The sequence below is a fragment of the Bos taurus genome, chromosome 4 (assembly GCF_002263795.3).
Source record: "Bos taurus isolate L1 Dominette 01449 registration number 42190680 breed Hereford chromosome 4, ARS-UCD2.0, whole genome shotgun sequence".
In the NCBI taxonomy this organism is placed as follows: domain Eukaryota; kingdom Metazoa; phylum Chordata; class Mammalia; order Artiodactyla; family Bovidae; genus Bos; species Bos taurus.
Genome location: NC_037331.1, coordinates 113,888,149 through 113,903,296, shown reverse-complemented (window position 1 = coordinate 113,903,296; position 15,148 = coordinate 113,888,149). Strand labels below are relative to the sequence as shown.

Here is a 15,148-nt window from a genome sequence, read left to right as displayed (position 1 = left end):
ACTGGTGCATTAAGGCATAAAATTCAAAACTAATGATCTGGCCAGTATCAGGCTGCCTCCTATCTCTATCACTTACTGATTCAAACATGGACCAAGCACACACATCCAGGGTTCCCACCTGCTCTCAAGTCACACTGTGAGTAAAGGAGACTGGTCCAAGTCCTGGCTTTGCCCTAAAATGCCAGTGAGCCTGAACAAGCCCTTCAGCCTCAAAGCCTCAGTTTCCCCTCCACTGTGAGACGAGGCTCACATCTGCCTCACGGGAAGGACCAAACGAGCAGGTGTAAGGGAGCTGAGCGCCCCTGGGCCACAGGCACACGGATACTTACTTAGACCTCAGTTCTCTGCCAGTGATGTGCAGGTGGGTCTCCAACAAGTTTTTCCTATCCTGTATAAAAATAAAGACAAAACGCACTTGAACTTGACACTTTTGGGAACTGTTACCCTGCCTATAAAACCAGACAAGTTGATATCAGACGATGTAAAAACACGCAGGTCTCTCTGGGTAAGGACTAAAAGAACACGTGCCTGGCAGGAAGCTACTGAACAAAACCTGCCCGTGACCCAGCAGTCCTCGCGGGGGCAGCAGTGTGGCCCACAGGCCGGGCTTCCGCCTCTGGGGGCAGGTCTGCTGGGAGAGGGGCAGGTCCTGTTCTGCTCCAGGGCGCTGCCTCTGCTCCATGAGGACCCACCCACAACCTCGGCGCCAGGACCACCTCGGCGCGCACCCACCGCAGCCACCGAGAAGGGAGCGGCAGGACAGCTTTTGGCACCTCTCCTTCCCCGACGGCTGGGCTTCAGAAGGAAACATGGACTCACTGGGGCCACCAAGGACGAGACCGTGCAAATCACCTGCTCGGATCCCACACTCACCAATCAGCTTTCTGATCGGTGGTCTGCTGTCCTGGGCACTTGGTACTGGCAGCTGCTGCTAGGTCACTTCAGTCGTGTCCGACTCTGTGTGACCCCACAGAGAGGAGTCTGTACATACACACTGCCTTTTAAACTCATGAACTGGCATTCTGAGGTAGATACATATATAAGGTCCTTTTTCTCATCAAGTTCTTTATTCTTCCTAGAAATTTTTAACAGCTTTATAGGGATGTAACTTGCATATCTTAAAGTTTCCTGTTTAAAGTATAAGAGTCGATGGTTTCTGGTGTGTTTACAGAGAGCATTTTCGCTACCTCCTCACCAAACATGCCCTATCCTCCTACTCCCTCCCGCTTCCCACCCCAGACAACCATAAACTATGTTCTTTCTCTATGGATTTGCCTATTCTAGATATTTCATATAAATGGAACTACACAGTATGTGGTCTTTTGTGTCTGGCTTCTTTCTAAACGTTTCTGAGTGTCGCAGCATATCAGTACTTTGCTCCTTTCATGGCTGAGTAACTCACTTTATGGGGGCACCCCATTTGTCCACCAGCAGGCATTAGGGCTGTTTCCACTGTAGGCCACTGTGAACAGAGTTTTTGTACAGTTTTCACTTCTCTTGAAGTAAAACAGCTGGGTCACAGGGTAATCCTGATACACACTTATTTTCATTTCTTCTGAGAATAACGAACCCTTCTCAGTCCTACGGGGCAGCCCCCTCTGGGTGCCCTGCCTCCGTGACACTTCTGGACTTCAACTCCTGAGGACGTGCCCGGGACACAAGGTGGCTCCATGCACGGCAGCCCCGCCTGGGCACTCAGCTGACCGTGCTCTGGCTCCACCAGCAAAGAAAAAGAAAGATGAATTCCTGTGTGATGTGTCCTACTGCCTACAGTTTCAGAAAACCTGAAGTAATCTTTTATTCCCCATTTTTGCTAAACGATTGTTCAAACTCTAGAAAAGGCAAGACTGTGATGCATAGCTCTGTGATGCCTGGAGCCCAGACTACCTTGTAGATGCTCCAGTTTTAAGAATCCATAAAATTAACTTTTAGGTTTATTAATGTTCAATATGTAAAGCAACTTAAAAGAATTTTATCTTTGGATTGCAACTTCAAAAAGAACTCATTATTTCTTTAATCACATCACTAAGGTAACTGAGCATGAATACCTTTGTAAATCTGGGGAACCTACTCACTTTTTTTAACCGTGCAGGTAGAAAGACTTCGATTGTGGCAATCCCCGTCGTTTTGTAGTGCTCGTTTCCTGTGCCACGCTCGACTGCTTTGCAACGTATTTCTTCCATTATCTCTTCTACTTCATTTTCACAACATTCTAGCTTGTCAGAGTACTTCTTAGCAAGGTCCTATGAAGAAAAATTGAAGAAAAAAAAAAACCCCACAGATCAATACAGTACTAACTCAAAGAAAAGCGAAACACACAGCGGTGCACACGAGAACCTAAGGCGAGCACACCGACGAGCAGCGTTCAGCCCTGTGACAGTGAGATCCAGACAGGGGCTTGACATCTTGAGAGGCACAGAGTTTAGAGGATCCAGGAAAAAATTAAAACGAAGGGTAGGAAAACAGGCTCCCTAGAGAAAGTGAAAATAGTTGGGATTACGCTGGGGGAAAAGAAAGGCAGGCGGCAACTCATGTGACTGCAGTACACGTCAGTACGAGAGTGCCTTAAGGAGCACTGAGCCGTTCACCACCGCGGAGTGCGGGCAAACATCTTACCGTTCACCAGCACAGAGTGCAGGCAAACGTCAGTACGAGAGTGCCTTAAGGAGCACTGAACCATTCACCACTGCACAGTGCGGGCAAAAAACAAAAACAGAACAGCTTCTATCTTTTCTAATTTGTGAGAACAACTCAGCTTAGATGATGGTCTAAGTATGTATTTCTAATAAGGGAGATGTTCTTGATATATAAAAGTTACAAAGCAGATCAGAATATCTTTTTTAAAAATTCATATAAACCTATTTATAATACAATCACATAGGAAATGACTGGAAGAAAACACCAATATTGGTGATATGTATAATGTATTTTTGAAAACACACTATCATTTTTGTAGTTAATTATATACATACAGCTTTTTTCAAGAGTATACATTATTTTTAATCTCTGGAAAACACAGAAGCCTTTTCAATAAAAATACTTCAAAAAAACTTTCTATAATTCTCTAGAAAACATAAACATAATTACCTTGTGAAGGTTTTTTTTTACCCCTTCTGACACCAATCAATTCTGACACCAACTGGATATCCTACAATTCAACTCTGTCACGAATGATGGAGTTACTGAATCAGAGGCAGACGCCACAGGCTAAGGGCTCAATCCCACAGGCCTGCCCTCGTTTCAGGCAGCAGGTAAGCAGGTCCCCAGGTTGCCCACACTTCTGTCTGACTGGGCTCACAGCTGAGGGCTCCTACAAGCCCCGCCCCTTTAGGTTTGGCAATTTGCTAGAACAAACACCACAGAACTCAGGAAAATGCTCCCCTTATTTTTATAATTCATTATAAAGAGAAGGAATGGACACCCAGATGGAGGTGCACGCATGGCAGAGCCCGGAAGGGTCCCGACAGGACCAGAGGACTCTGCTGCCTGTGCTGTGCTCCTCTCTGGCCAACGGACGCATCTGCCCATCTGGAAGCCCACGATCTGTCACTTCAGGGTTTTCAGAGGCTCTATTATACGGACATGACTGACTGAATCACTGACCACTGCTGACCAGTGGGATCTCCTGTGCCCTCTGGCCTCCCCAGAGGCTGGAGCAGGGTGGGGCTGAAAGTTCCATGCTTCTGATAACAGTTTGGTCCTGCAGGCAAGGAGCCCATCCTGAAAGCCCCCAGCACCTTTGTGCTGTGCTTAGTCGCTCAGTCACGTGAGCTCAGACTCCTTGTGACCTCATGACTGTAGCCCGCCAGGCTCCTCTGTCCATAGGGATTCTCCAGGCAAGAACACTCGAGTGGTACCCTCCTCCAGGGGATCTTCTTCCCAAACCCAGGGATGGAACCAAGGTCTCCTGCACTACAGGCAGATTTTATGCCCGCTGAGATACCACAGAAGCCCATTAACATCAGTACTTACATCTAATAAACATCAGCCAGGTACTGGACACATATTCTCTCAGACACTCACAGCAACCTAATCATGGAGGTACCACGGCCCCCGTTTCATAAGTGATGAGAGTGGGACCAGAGATCTCCCGCAACTCGCTGAGGCCCACAGGCAGCAGCAGAGCTGCGCCTGCACACCTTGACCTCAGAGCCCAGGCTCCCTCCTCTGATCGGAGCCCAGCTAAGCAACCAGGGAGTTCCCTCTGGGCAGGAGAGCACAGGCCGGGTCACCAGGGTACCTGTGCTTGCCTGACTCAACGGGGGTAATTTTCCCGTGGGACAGAGGGCCTTCTCGAGGATGCTAATTATAGCCCTAATAAAACAGATTTCGCTTTCAATTATGAGCTGTCTTCAAGTGCACTGGCTCCCACATGTCAGCATTTCCTTACCCCTCAGCCTTTAAGTGGTCAGGGTCTGTTAAAGATATTTATATGAGAGGAAAGGCAAATTTAAAGGAATCCTTCAGTGAATCCTTTTCTAAATTAGAAAATAAAAAAAACTGAACAGGAGCAATCAACATTTGACATCTCCAACCCCTCTAAATCTCTACTCTCTGCCAGTCGGCTTCCACACGGACATTCTGAAGTTCCTATCAAAATCGTTCAGTGTCTCCACCTCACCAAGCCCCTTCCTCAATTACCTGAACTTGACCTGTCAGCAGCCGTGGACACAGCGGACTCTCCAGCCTCCTCATTTGGTTTCTACACCCTCTCCTCCTTCCTTCCACCTCGACTGCTCCTTCGCTGCCCGTTCCACTTGGCTCCTGTCATCTCTCCAAACTCTAAACACTGAAGTGACCCAGGACTCAGCCTTCACACAACTTTCCTTCCTCTACTTGTTTGCTTAGTGATGTCAGCCAGGCTCACCGCTTCAAGCCACACCTCTACACCACCAACTCGCTCCAGAACACCTCTGGCTGATACCTCGACCTTGAACTCTCAGACTTGTTTTGCCCAAAACTAAGCACTTGGTCTGGTGATGGAAGTAAAGTCCGATGCTGTAAAAAGCAATACTGCATAGGAACCTGGAATGTTAGGTCCACGAATCAGGGTAAATTGGAAGTGGTCGAACAGGAGATGGCAAGAGTGAACGTCGACATTTTAGGAATCAGTGAACTAAGATGGACGGGAATGGGTGAATTTAACTCAGATGACCATTATATCTACTACTGTGGGCAAGAATCCCTTAGAAGAAATGGAGTAGCCATCATAGTCAACAAGAGTCCGAAATGCAGTACTTGGATGCCATCTCAAAAACAAAAGAATGATCTCTGTTCATTTCCAAGGCAAACCATTCAATACCACAGTAATCCAAGTCTATGCCCCAACCAGTAACGCTGAAGAAGCTGAAGTTGAACGGTTCTATGAAGACCTACAAGACCTTTTAGAACTAACACCCAAAAAAGATGTCCTTTTCATTTTTGGGACTGGAATGCAAAAGTAGAAGTCAAGAGATACCTGGAGTAACAGGCAAATTTGGCTTTGGAATACGGAATGAAGCACGGCAAAGGCTAACAGAGTTTTGCCAAGAGAATACACTGGTCATAGCAAACACCCTCTTCCAACAACACAAGAGAAGACTCTACACATGGACATCACCAGATGGTCAACACCGAAATCAGACTGATTATATTCTTTGCAGCCAAAGATGGAGAAGCTCTATACAGTTAGCAAAAACAAGACCGGGAGCTGACTGTGGCTCAGATCATGAACTCCTTATTGCCAAATTCAGACTGAAATTGAAGAAAGTAGGGAAATCCACCAGACTATTCAGGTATGATCTAAATCAAATCCCTTACAGTTATACAGTGGAAGTGACACACAGATTCAAGGGATCAGATCTGATACATAGAGGGCCTGACAGGAAGCAGTGATCAAGACCATCCCCAAGAAAAACAAATGCAAAAAGGCAAAATGGTTGTCTGAGGAGGCCTTACAAATAGCTGTGAAAAGAAGAGAAGCGAAAGGCAAAGGAGAAAAGGAAAGATATACCCATTTGAATGCAGAGTTCTAAAGACTAGCCAGGAGAGATAAGAAAGCCTTGCTCAGTGATCAATGCAAAGAAATAGCGGAAAACAATAGAATGGGATAGAGATCTCATCAAAAAAATTAATTCCCTGGTGGCTCAGACAGTAAAGCATCTGCCTACAACATGGGGGACCCAGGTTTAACCCCTGGGTCGGGAACATCCTCTGGAGAAGGAAATGGCAACCCACTCCAGTACTCTTGCCTGGAAAATCCCATGGACAGAGGAGCATGGCAGCTATAGTCCATGGGCTTGCAAAGAGTCGGACTCCACTGAGCGACTTCACTTTCACTTCCAAGAAACTTAAGAGATACCAAGAGAACATTTCATGCAAAGATGGGCACAATAAAAGACAGAAATGGTACGGATCTAACAGAAGCAGAAGGTATTAAGAAGAGATGGCAAGAATACACAGAAGAGCTATACAAAAATTATCTTCATGACCTGGATAACCACAATAGTGTGATCACTGACCTAGAGCCAGACATCCTGGAATGTGAAGTCAAGTGGGCCTTAGGAAGCATCACTACAAACAAAGCTAGTGGAGGGGATGGAATTCCAGTTGAGCTATTCCAAATCCTGAAAGATGATGCTGTGAAACTGCTGCATTCAATATGCCAGCAAATTTGGAAAACTCAGCAGTGGCCACAGGACTGGAAAAGGTCAGTTTTCATTCTAATTCCAAAGAAAGGCAATGCCAAACAATGTTCAAACTACCGCACAATTGGACTCATCTCACACACTAGCAACATAATGCTCAAAATTCTCCAAGCCAGGCTTTAGCAATATGTGAACCGAGAACTCTCAGATGTTCAAGCTGGATTTAGAAAAGCCAGAGGAACCAGAGATCAACATGCCAACACCTACTGTACCATCAAAAAAGCAATAGAGTTCCAGAAAAACATCTACTTTTGCTTTATTGACTATGCCAAAGCCTTTGACCCGCAGACCATAACAAACTGTGGAAAATTCTTAAAGAGATGGGAATATCAGACCACCTTACCTGACTCCTGAGAAATCTGTATGCAGGTCAAGAAGCAACAGTTAGAACTGGACATGGAACAACAGATTGGTTCCAAATTGGGAAAGGAGTACATCAAGGCTGTATATTGTCACCCTGTTTATTTAACTTGTATGCAAAGTATATCATGCAAAATGCCAGGCTGGATGAAGCACAAGCTGGAATCAAGACTGCTGGGAGAAATAGCAATTACCTCAGATATGCAGATGACATCATCCTTATGGCAGAAAGTGAAGAAGAACTAAAGAGCCTCTTGATGAAAGTGAAAGAGGAGAGTGAAAAACCTGGCTTAAAACTCAACATTCAGAAAACTAAGATCATGACATCTGGTCCCATCACTTCACGGCAAATAGATGGAGAAACAGTGGAAACAGTGACAGACTTTACTGTTTTGGGCTCCAAAATCATTGCAGATGGTGATTGCAGCTATGAAATTAAAAGACGCTTGCTCCTTGGAAGAAACCTTATGACCAACCTAGAAAGCATATTAAAAAGCAAAGACGTTACTTTGCCAACAAAGGTCCGTCTAGTCAAAGCTATGGTTTTTCCAGTAGTCGTGTATGGATGTGGGAGCTGGAAAGAAAGCTGAGTGCTGAAGAATTGATGGTTTTGAACTGTGGTGTTGGAGAAGACTCTTGAGAGTCCCTTGGACTGCAAGGAGATCCAGTCAGTCAATTCTAAAGGAAATCAGTCCTGAATATTCATTGGAAGGACTGATGCTGAAGCTGAAACTCCAATACTCTGGCCGCCTGATTCGAAGAGCTGACTCATTGGAAAAGACCCTGATGCTGGGAAAGATCGAAGGTGGGAGGAGAAGGGGACGATAGAGGATGAGATGGTCAGATGGCATCACCGACTCGATGGACAGGAGTTTGAGCAAGCTCTGGGCATTGGTGATGGACAGGGAAGCCTGGTGTGCTGCAGTCCATGGGGTTGCAAAGAGTCGGACACAACTGAGCGACTGACTTGAAATGAGTGCTTGGTCTTCCTCCCCACCTCCTTTGGGCTGTCCTACTTCAGTTTATGGCAATTGTACTCCACCAGGAGCTCAGGCCCAACCTGGGTGAGTCAACCCTCTTCCCTCTCTCATTCTCCACATCCAATCTGCCTGCAAAACCTGCTGGCTCTCCTTGGAAACATATCCAGAGTCCAATCACTTCTTGCTACGTCCACGGTGACTCTCCTGGTACCAAACCACTGCTGTTTCTAAATTAGCATACTGCAGCAGCAGCTGATGGGTTTCCCTTCTTCTCTTGCCCCTTTTATCAGCCTCACCACTCGGGAATTCCAAGGGTGTTAGGAGCTCTGTGCCAGGAGCTGGGGACAGAAGTCACAGCCCCACCTAGTTCCCAAGCCAAGAGATTGTATGTAACAAGCAAATTCAGAAGAAAAGGTCTGCAAAGAGGTTTGCAAAAACTGAAAAACAAAAAACAAAAAACGGGAGTCCTGTAAGGAACAGGAGAGAGAGAACTCCAAGACCCTGACACAGCAGTCACCTCCCAAGCGCATCACTGTGTCACGGCACAGGATGACGCGATGCCCTCCTGACAACCCTTACTCCCTGACAGAGGTTACACTGTTTACCACAATACACTCAGACTGAGAAAACAAGAGGAGTATGTTCTAGGACATTCCAACACAGTGAGATTTTGCTCAGAAATTATTATAATGTTCTCAGCTTAGAAAGGCAAGCCAACCTCAATTTCTAGAAATTTCACTTAGGAAAAGTGAGGCCGTTTTTGATGAGACCATAAAAAACTGAGGTACAATTATTAGGAAAATGTAATTTGGAAAAATGAACAGATAGTCAATAGTGTAAACAAAGCTAGGGAGGGAAACAGTGTTCTGCAGCTGAGCACGCTAACCAGGAGGGCAGAGAATGGTCCGAACACCAGCCCGGAACACGCCACACACGAACCTTCTGCCTCTGGCACTGACCCCCCAGCAGGAACACCCAGATTAATAGTTCTATTACATGTATTACATTGTATTACATTGTATTACAGTATTATCTAATGCTTCACTGTGAAGCATTAGAAATGGCACATGCCAAAATCATCAGATAAACATTCTCATATAAATAAAATCTTCTTAAACAAAAATAAGCTTGCCAACTGCTAGTAAAATATGGAAACCTGTTTATCACCATTGTTTCTGGTTATGCCGAAAGCCTACCTGTTTGTGCCTGGCAATTTGTGGTGACTTCAGAATCTTACTTACCAAGGAGACTTACAACACTGCTAATTAACAACATCTTAAAAGAGAAATACCTTCAATGCCAAGCCAACTTCTTTATTTTCATCTGTATATGGAGGTTTCCAAAGTTGGATTTTGTCTTCCCTTAAAAATTGGGTCAATTTTGATTGGAGATATTTCTTTTGTGCCATCCTTGAAAGCAAAACAGTATATCAATGATACTCCGCACTACATTTCAAAGTGTCGCATAAGTTACCCAACACACTGTTGGGTAAGCAAGAGGTCTCCTCCATTCCTCCCTGTCCAGTTTAAAGTACTTTAGACTAGGTTTTAACTAGCTCCAAACTTCTCTAAAAGATATGTATATTACATGCAAACTGAAATATGTATCATATATCCAATTATATATGTTACATAAGAATACATGTTTCAAAGTTGCTAATATGTAGTAACTAAGTAATTTTTCTATTTCTTGGGTGTGTTGTGTGTTTTAGATAGCTACTGCTACTGACTGCTAAGTCGTTTCAGTCGTGTCCGACTCTGTGCAACCCCATAGACGGCAGTCCACCAGGCTCCCCCGTCCCTGGGATTCTCCAGGCAAGAACACTGGAGTGGGTTGCCATTTCCTTCTCCAAGGCATGAAAGTGAAAAGTGAAAGTGAAGTCGCTCAGTCGTGTCCGACTCTTAGCAACCTCATAAACCGCAGCCCACCAGGCTCATCCGTCCATGGGATTTTTCCAGGCAAGAGTACTGGAGTGGCTAAGTCATCTCCAAATCCTTTGCAACTCCATGGACAGAGGAGCCCACCAGGCTCCTCTGTCCGTGGGACTTCCCAAGCTAGAACACTGGAGTGGGTTGCCATTTCCTTCTCCAGGGGAACCTTCTCGACCCAGGGATTGAACCCACATCTCCTGCATTGGCAGGCAGATTCTTTATCACTTAGCCACCAGGGAAGCCCCTTCTATTTCTTAACCTGCTATCACTCTCTAAGGGGAAAGATAAAATAAGAAAGATAAATCCTTACAGTAGCAAACTTAAACAACTCAACACAGTGGCTCTGTGGGAAAGAATTTACCAACATACAGTGGCTCTGTATGTTGGCTATTTTAACACAAAAGAGCAATCACCCTGGCAGGTAAATATGAAGAAAAGCTAGCTTGAACCATGAACTATCAATAATATACATTTTCTATATCTGAAATTTTACAATTGAAAATTTAGGGATTTTTCTGGTGGTCCAGAGTTATGACTCTGTGCTTCCAATGCAGGGGGGCTGGGTTCCATCCCTGGTCAGGGAACCAGAGCCCACATGCCCCACAAAGTATCTGAATGCCACAACTAAGGCCTGGGCCCACCAAAATAAACAAATATATTTAAAAATAATAGAATTAAGTTAAAAATTTAGTGTTTACAGTGCTAGAAAAGTTTTGCATGATATTTTCTGATAGAAGCATAAAAGCAGATCTACACGTCCTATTCAAATCAATACTGGCTGGTCATCATTCTACACATGAAAAACCACAGCCCAAGTTTGTAAAATGACTCGCTCAAGGATGAAAGATTAGGCAGCACCATAACTAGTCCTGGGACCTGTGCCCACAACACTGGATCACTGCATTCTACCGTCTCTCACAAAGTCCCTGTTGTTTCTCTATCCTGGGCTCACACAGTAGCGGAGTCTTTCCCGCCTCCTTCACTAGCACTAGCACCTCAAAGGTGGGCGAGGCTGCCAGACAGCGAAACAGCCGATGGGGCCGTGCAGCCAAGTCACACGAGCAGTGAGCAAAGTCAAAGGTTGTTAGCCCCTGAAGGACAGAGACGTGTTCCAGAGAGTGGAAAAGTAGGTAAGATTTAACATAACCTACATGAGCAACTTTCTTTTTCCTATTCAGGGCCTGTATGCCACACTCCTCAAAACTCAATTCACCTGATTTCTAAATCAAGTTTGACAACTTAAGTGTATTCTGTAAGTAAGTACTTTAAAAAGAAAGTTCAAATCCACTTTATATCAATTTGGGGGCAAGAAAGAGGGTAATCAGGATAGGGGGGAGAAGGGAAAAAGGAGAAAACACATCAAAGAGGGGGATGTGTGCATTCAGGTAACCTAAGAAAGAATCCCAGATTTTCAAGCACTAATAAACCGCTTCTCACACATAAAATTGGACTGTAGTCTGCCAGGCCCCTCTGTCCATGTAATTTTCCAGGCAGGAATACTGGAGTGGGTTGCCATTTCCTTCTTCAGGGGATCTTTCCGACCCAGGGATCAAACCCACATCTCCTGCGCCTCCTGCACCGGCAGGCAGATTCTTTACCACAGAACCGCAGGGGAAGTCCCGCTCACAAATGTTCAGAAATTCGCAATTAAGTATCACTTGTGAGCGGGTGGTAACCATTTCAAGGGCCATTCAGGGAAGCCAAGCTATTTTAGAAGGCTGAATGCACAGCCCTCTGTAATCCAAGTAACTACCAAGCGGAAGTCTCAAAGAATTTCCTAAACCTAGTGTGTAGTTCACACTCCACCCACCAGCAAATACACAACAAGAAGGGTCTCTAGTCCACCACTTAATGTTTGAAAAAAAGATTAAACCATTGTCTTGAAACTTACAAAACTTCACTCATGGGCAACAGAAAAAAACGAAGATATGTATTTTAACTCAAATCAAAAGGGGAAATGGTTTAATAAACCAGTTTTCAATGTTAACTGGAAAACTGAAAGTTTCAGGCGTGCCACACAATGTTCGGTGTCACAGCCCCCGTCAAAAAGCAGAAATTCATTAATACCCTTGCTCTAAACCGAAAGTGAAAGGGCATAAATCATTCCTGTAACATTTCACTTTCATTTTTAAAACAAATCGATCTACGCTGCCTTTATCCAGAGGTTTTCAAACATATACAAACACACACATACTTATTCAAAATACACTACTTTTTCTCTTAGACTATTACAAGAATCCTCTATTAAAAAATAGAGTGTGGGAAGACGTTGAGAAACATACAGAATCAGATCGTCACGGCTGGAGAAAATAAACCGCGTTTTCTCATTAAACAGCAAAGAAAATCTGTCTTTGATAGCACATAAATCCCAAATGGCATATTTGGAAAAACAACGTTACGACTCAAGCTTTTTGTATGGCTAGTGAGTAATTTTAACATCTACACATGTTTCTCTGCCTCCCTCCAAAAACATTTCAATCTTTGGTTTTAAATACCCACCACCCACGTCAGTCCAGAGCAAACCCAGGGCCGGGCGAAGGGCCCGGCGCGTCCAGAAGCCCCGACCCGCCGCCCCCGGTCCCGGCCGAGCCTCCGCGCAGGACGCCCACCTCCCGCCGCTGCCCGGGCGGGGTCGGCGTCGGGGTCACGCCCAGGGGGATCTGGGGCGCCGGGCAGCTCCACTGACACCCGGGTCAAAGACCAGACGCTCGGCCGCCAACTCCTCACCTGCGCCACAGCCGCTCCAGCCGCGACCCGCCGAGTGCCCGGATGCGGCTGCGGCCGCCGTTTATTTTCATTCCGGGTGAGGCCGGCCACGCCCCCGCCGCCGAGGCCGCCGCCGCTGCCGCCGGGCCGCCCCGCCCCGCCCCCGCGCGGCCGAGAAGCAGGGGTGTGGGCGGGGCTAAGAGGGGGCCGAGCGGAGTTGTGGGTAGGCTGTGGGCGGGGCTAAGGCAGGAGAGCGGGACACGGATGGGGCGCAGCTGGGGCGAGGGGCGGGGCGAGGGGGGCGAGGCGGAAGGGCGGGGCAAGGATGGGGCGGGGCTGGGGTGAGGGGCGGGGCTATGGGCGGGGCTAGAGCCGGGGAGCGGGGGGGATCCGATGTGGGCGGGGCGGAGGGGAGGCCGAGAAGGACCCTGGGCGCTGACCGCCCGGGGCACTTGCCGGGGGTTGGAGGCGGGGCTGGCGGGAAGACTCAGCCCGCAACCCTGGGGACCGGGGGCCGTGCCCCTGAGGACCAAGCCGGTGTTGGGCGGGACCGCTGGCCGGCCCAGTTTACCTGACTTCTGAGGAAATTGAGCTTGACTTCATTCCTTCAGAATCCTCGAAAGAGGCCAGAGCACCTTGCAACAAGCCCCTTCTCCCCCACGGCGGGAAAGTCTGGACTTAAGTGCAGCTGGGTCCGCCCCCGCCCTCCCACTCCCATCCCACCCCCGGACTGGGCCTAACGTGATGACCCCTCTAAAAGTCCAGCTTTTCATCCCTCCGTGCATCACCCGGCCCTGGCCTCTGCTTTGGTGAACTTCCCGGCCCCTTGCCCTCGTACTCTGCTGGTTTTGCTGGCCCTACTGACCCTGTCTCCACATGCTATTGCTGACAGGACCTGTGGCAATCCGCCTGCTCCCAAAGCGCTCTGCCCACCCCTGTACTCAGTCATCTAACCCTCTGGCCTGACGCCTGGGTCCGGTGTCTAGGTGAGGACATAAGACAGGGGTGTCTAGAACGAATGGAGCGCAGAGCCCGCTGGTTGAGCACAGGTCATAGCATAGCTTCCAGAGATGCTTAGATCTGTGTTTGGTAAGACCGGACCGAAGAATGGGAAGACAAGATAGAGCCCAGGGCAGACCCCAGAAACTTCTCGCTCGGATGAGACTGTTGGTCCTTCCATTCCAAACCCAAGGCCCGAGCTCGCTTGGGCAGAACGTTAACCAAATCCAAGGCCCATCCTGGGACCTGCTCTAGCACTGTCCTGGGCCCTGCACGTGGCAATTGGCTTCAGCCCTGGGGACCTAGGCAAGCTGCCCAGCCTCCACCTCACCCGGGAAGATAGTATCAGTGCCCCACTCTCCCCTTTGCCCCAGCGCAGACATTTCCTGAAACAGTGTTGGGTCTAGAATCACTCCAGGAGCTGCAGACTGTCTGAAAAAGGCTTTGCAAACTCTCTGACACCCTCCACAAGGAGAGGGAAGCACGACCCCTCCTCCTGGTGCCCTTCTGCCCCCCGGGGGAAGAAGCCTTGGGTTGGGATGTGTGCCTAAATCCATTTTAGGGGAGAGAAATGTGTGCAAGGAGATCAAACCAGTCAATCCTAGAGGAAATCAACCCTGAATATTCATTGGAAGGACTGATGCTGAAGCTGAAGTTCCAATACTTTGGCCACCTGATGGGAAGAACCAACTCATTGGAAAAGACCCTGATGCTGGGAAAGATTTCCGGCAGGAGGAGAAAGGGGCAACAGAGGATAACATGGTTGAGTGGCATCACCCACTCAATGGACGTGAGTTTGAGCAAACTCCAGGAGTTGATGATAGACAGGGAAGCCTGGTGTGCTGCAGTCCATGGGGTCACAAAGAGTCGGACATAAGTGAGTGACTGAACAACAGCATGTTCCCAAAGAGGCCCTGTGTGCCCGTTTTCCTGGCCTCCACACGGAGGACTCTGGCCACACCACAGAGCAACTTCTGTTCCCCTTTTTTCCTCCTCTGATCTGCAGATGTTGTCCACTGGCGCAGCAGTGCTTATTAGGAAGCTGGCTGATTTCTGTGTCTTTCTGAATAAGAGTCTTGTGGCTCTTGTGGCTTTGAGTACACGAACACTTAGAAATCTTTGAAATTAAAGTTCTTCTCCTTGGGCCAAATCAACTTCTTAGTTAAGGCAAAAGACAAACAGCCAAATGGGGGGAAATGTTGCCTTCCATTTCAAAACGATACTTGAAGAACTCTCACAATTTGATAAAAAAAAAAAAGACCAAAGCAGAAAACTGGGCAAAAGCTACTAAAATATGATTCACTGAAAAGGAAATAGAAATGCGTTGTAAATATGCAAAAAATTACTCATCTCGTTCATGATGAGACAGTAAATATAAATTAAAACTACACCCAGGGACTTCCCTTGTGGTACAGTGGTTAAGAACTTGCCCTTCAGTGCAGGGAATGTGGGTTGATCACTGATCAGGGAACTAAGATCCCACATG

At 47.2% G+C, this 15,148-nt stretch overlaps 1 protein-coding gene across 2 annotated transcripts in view; it reads right to left on the bottom strand.

The window, feature by feature from the left end:
* Positions 1-12,720, bottom strand: part of NUB1 (negative regulator of ubiquitin like proteins 1) — a 36,780-nt gene extending 24,060 nt beyond the window's left edge. The window contains exons 1-4 of one of the 2 annotated variants that reach the window (XM_059885521.1): positions 12,567-12,720; positions 9,318-9,435; positions 2,076-2,243; positions 330-388 (exon numbers count right to left, since the gene is read on the bottom strand). In XM_059885521.1, the coding sequence (XP_059741504.1) occupies positions 330-388; positions 2,076-2,243; positions 9,318-9,434 (344 nt within the window). In that variant the 5' untranslated portion in view covers position 9,435; positions 12,567-12,720. The remainder of the gene's footprint in view (positions 1-329; positions 389-2,075; positions 2,244-9,317; positions 9,436-12,566) is intronic. The other variant, NM_001080906.1, reaches the window with a different exon arrangement.
* Positions 12,721-15,148: the final 2,428 nt, after the last annotated feature.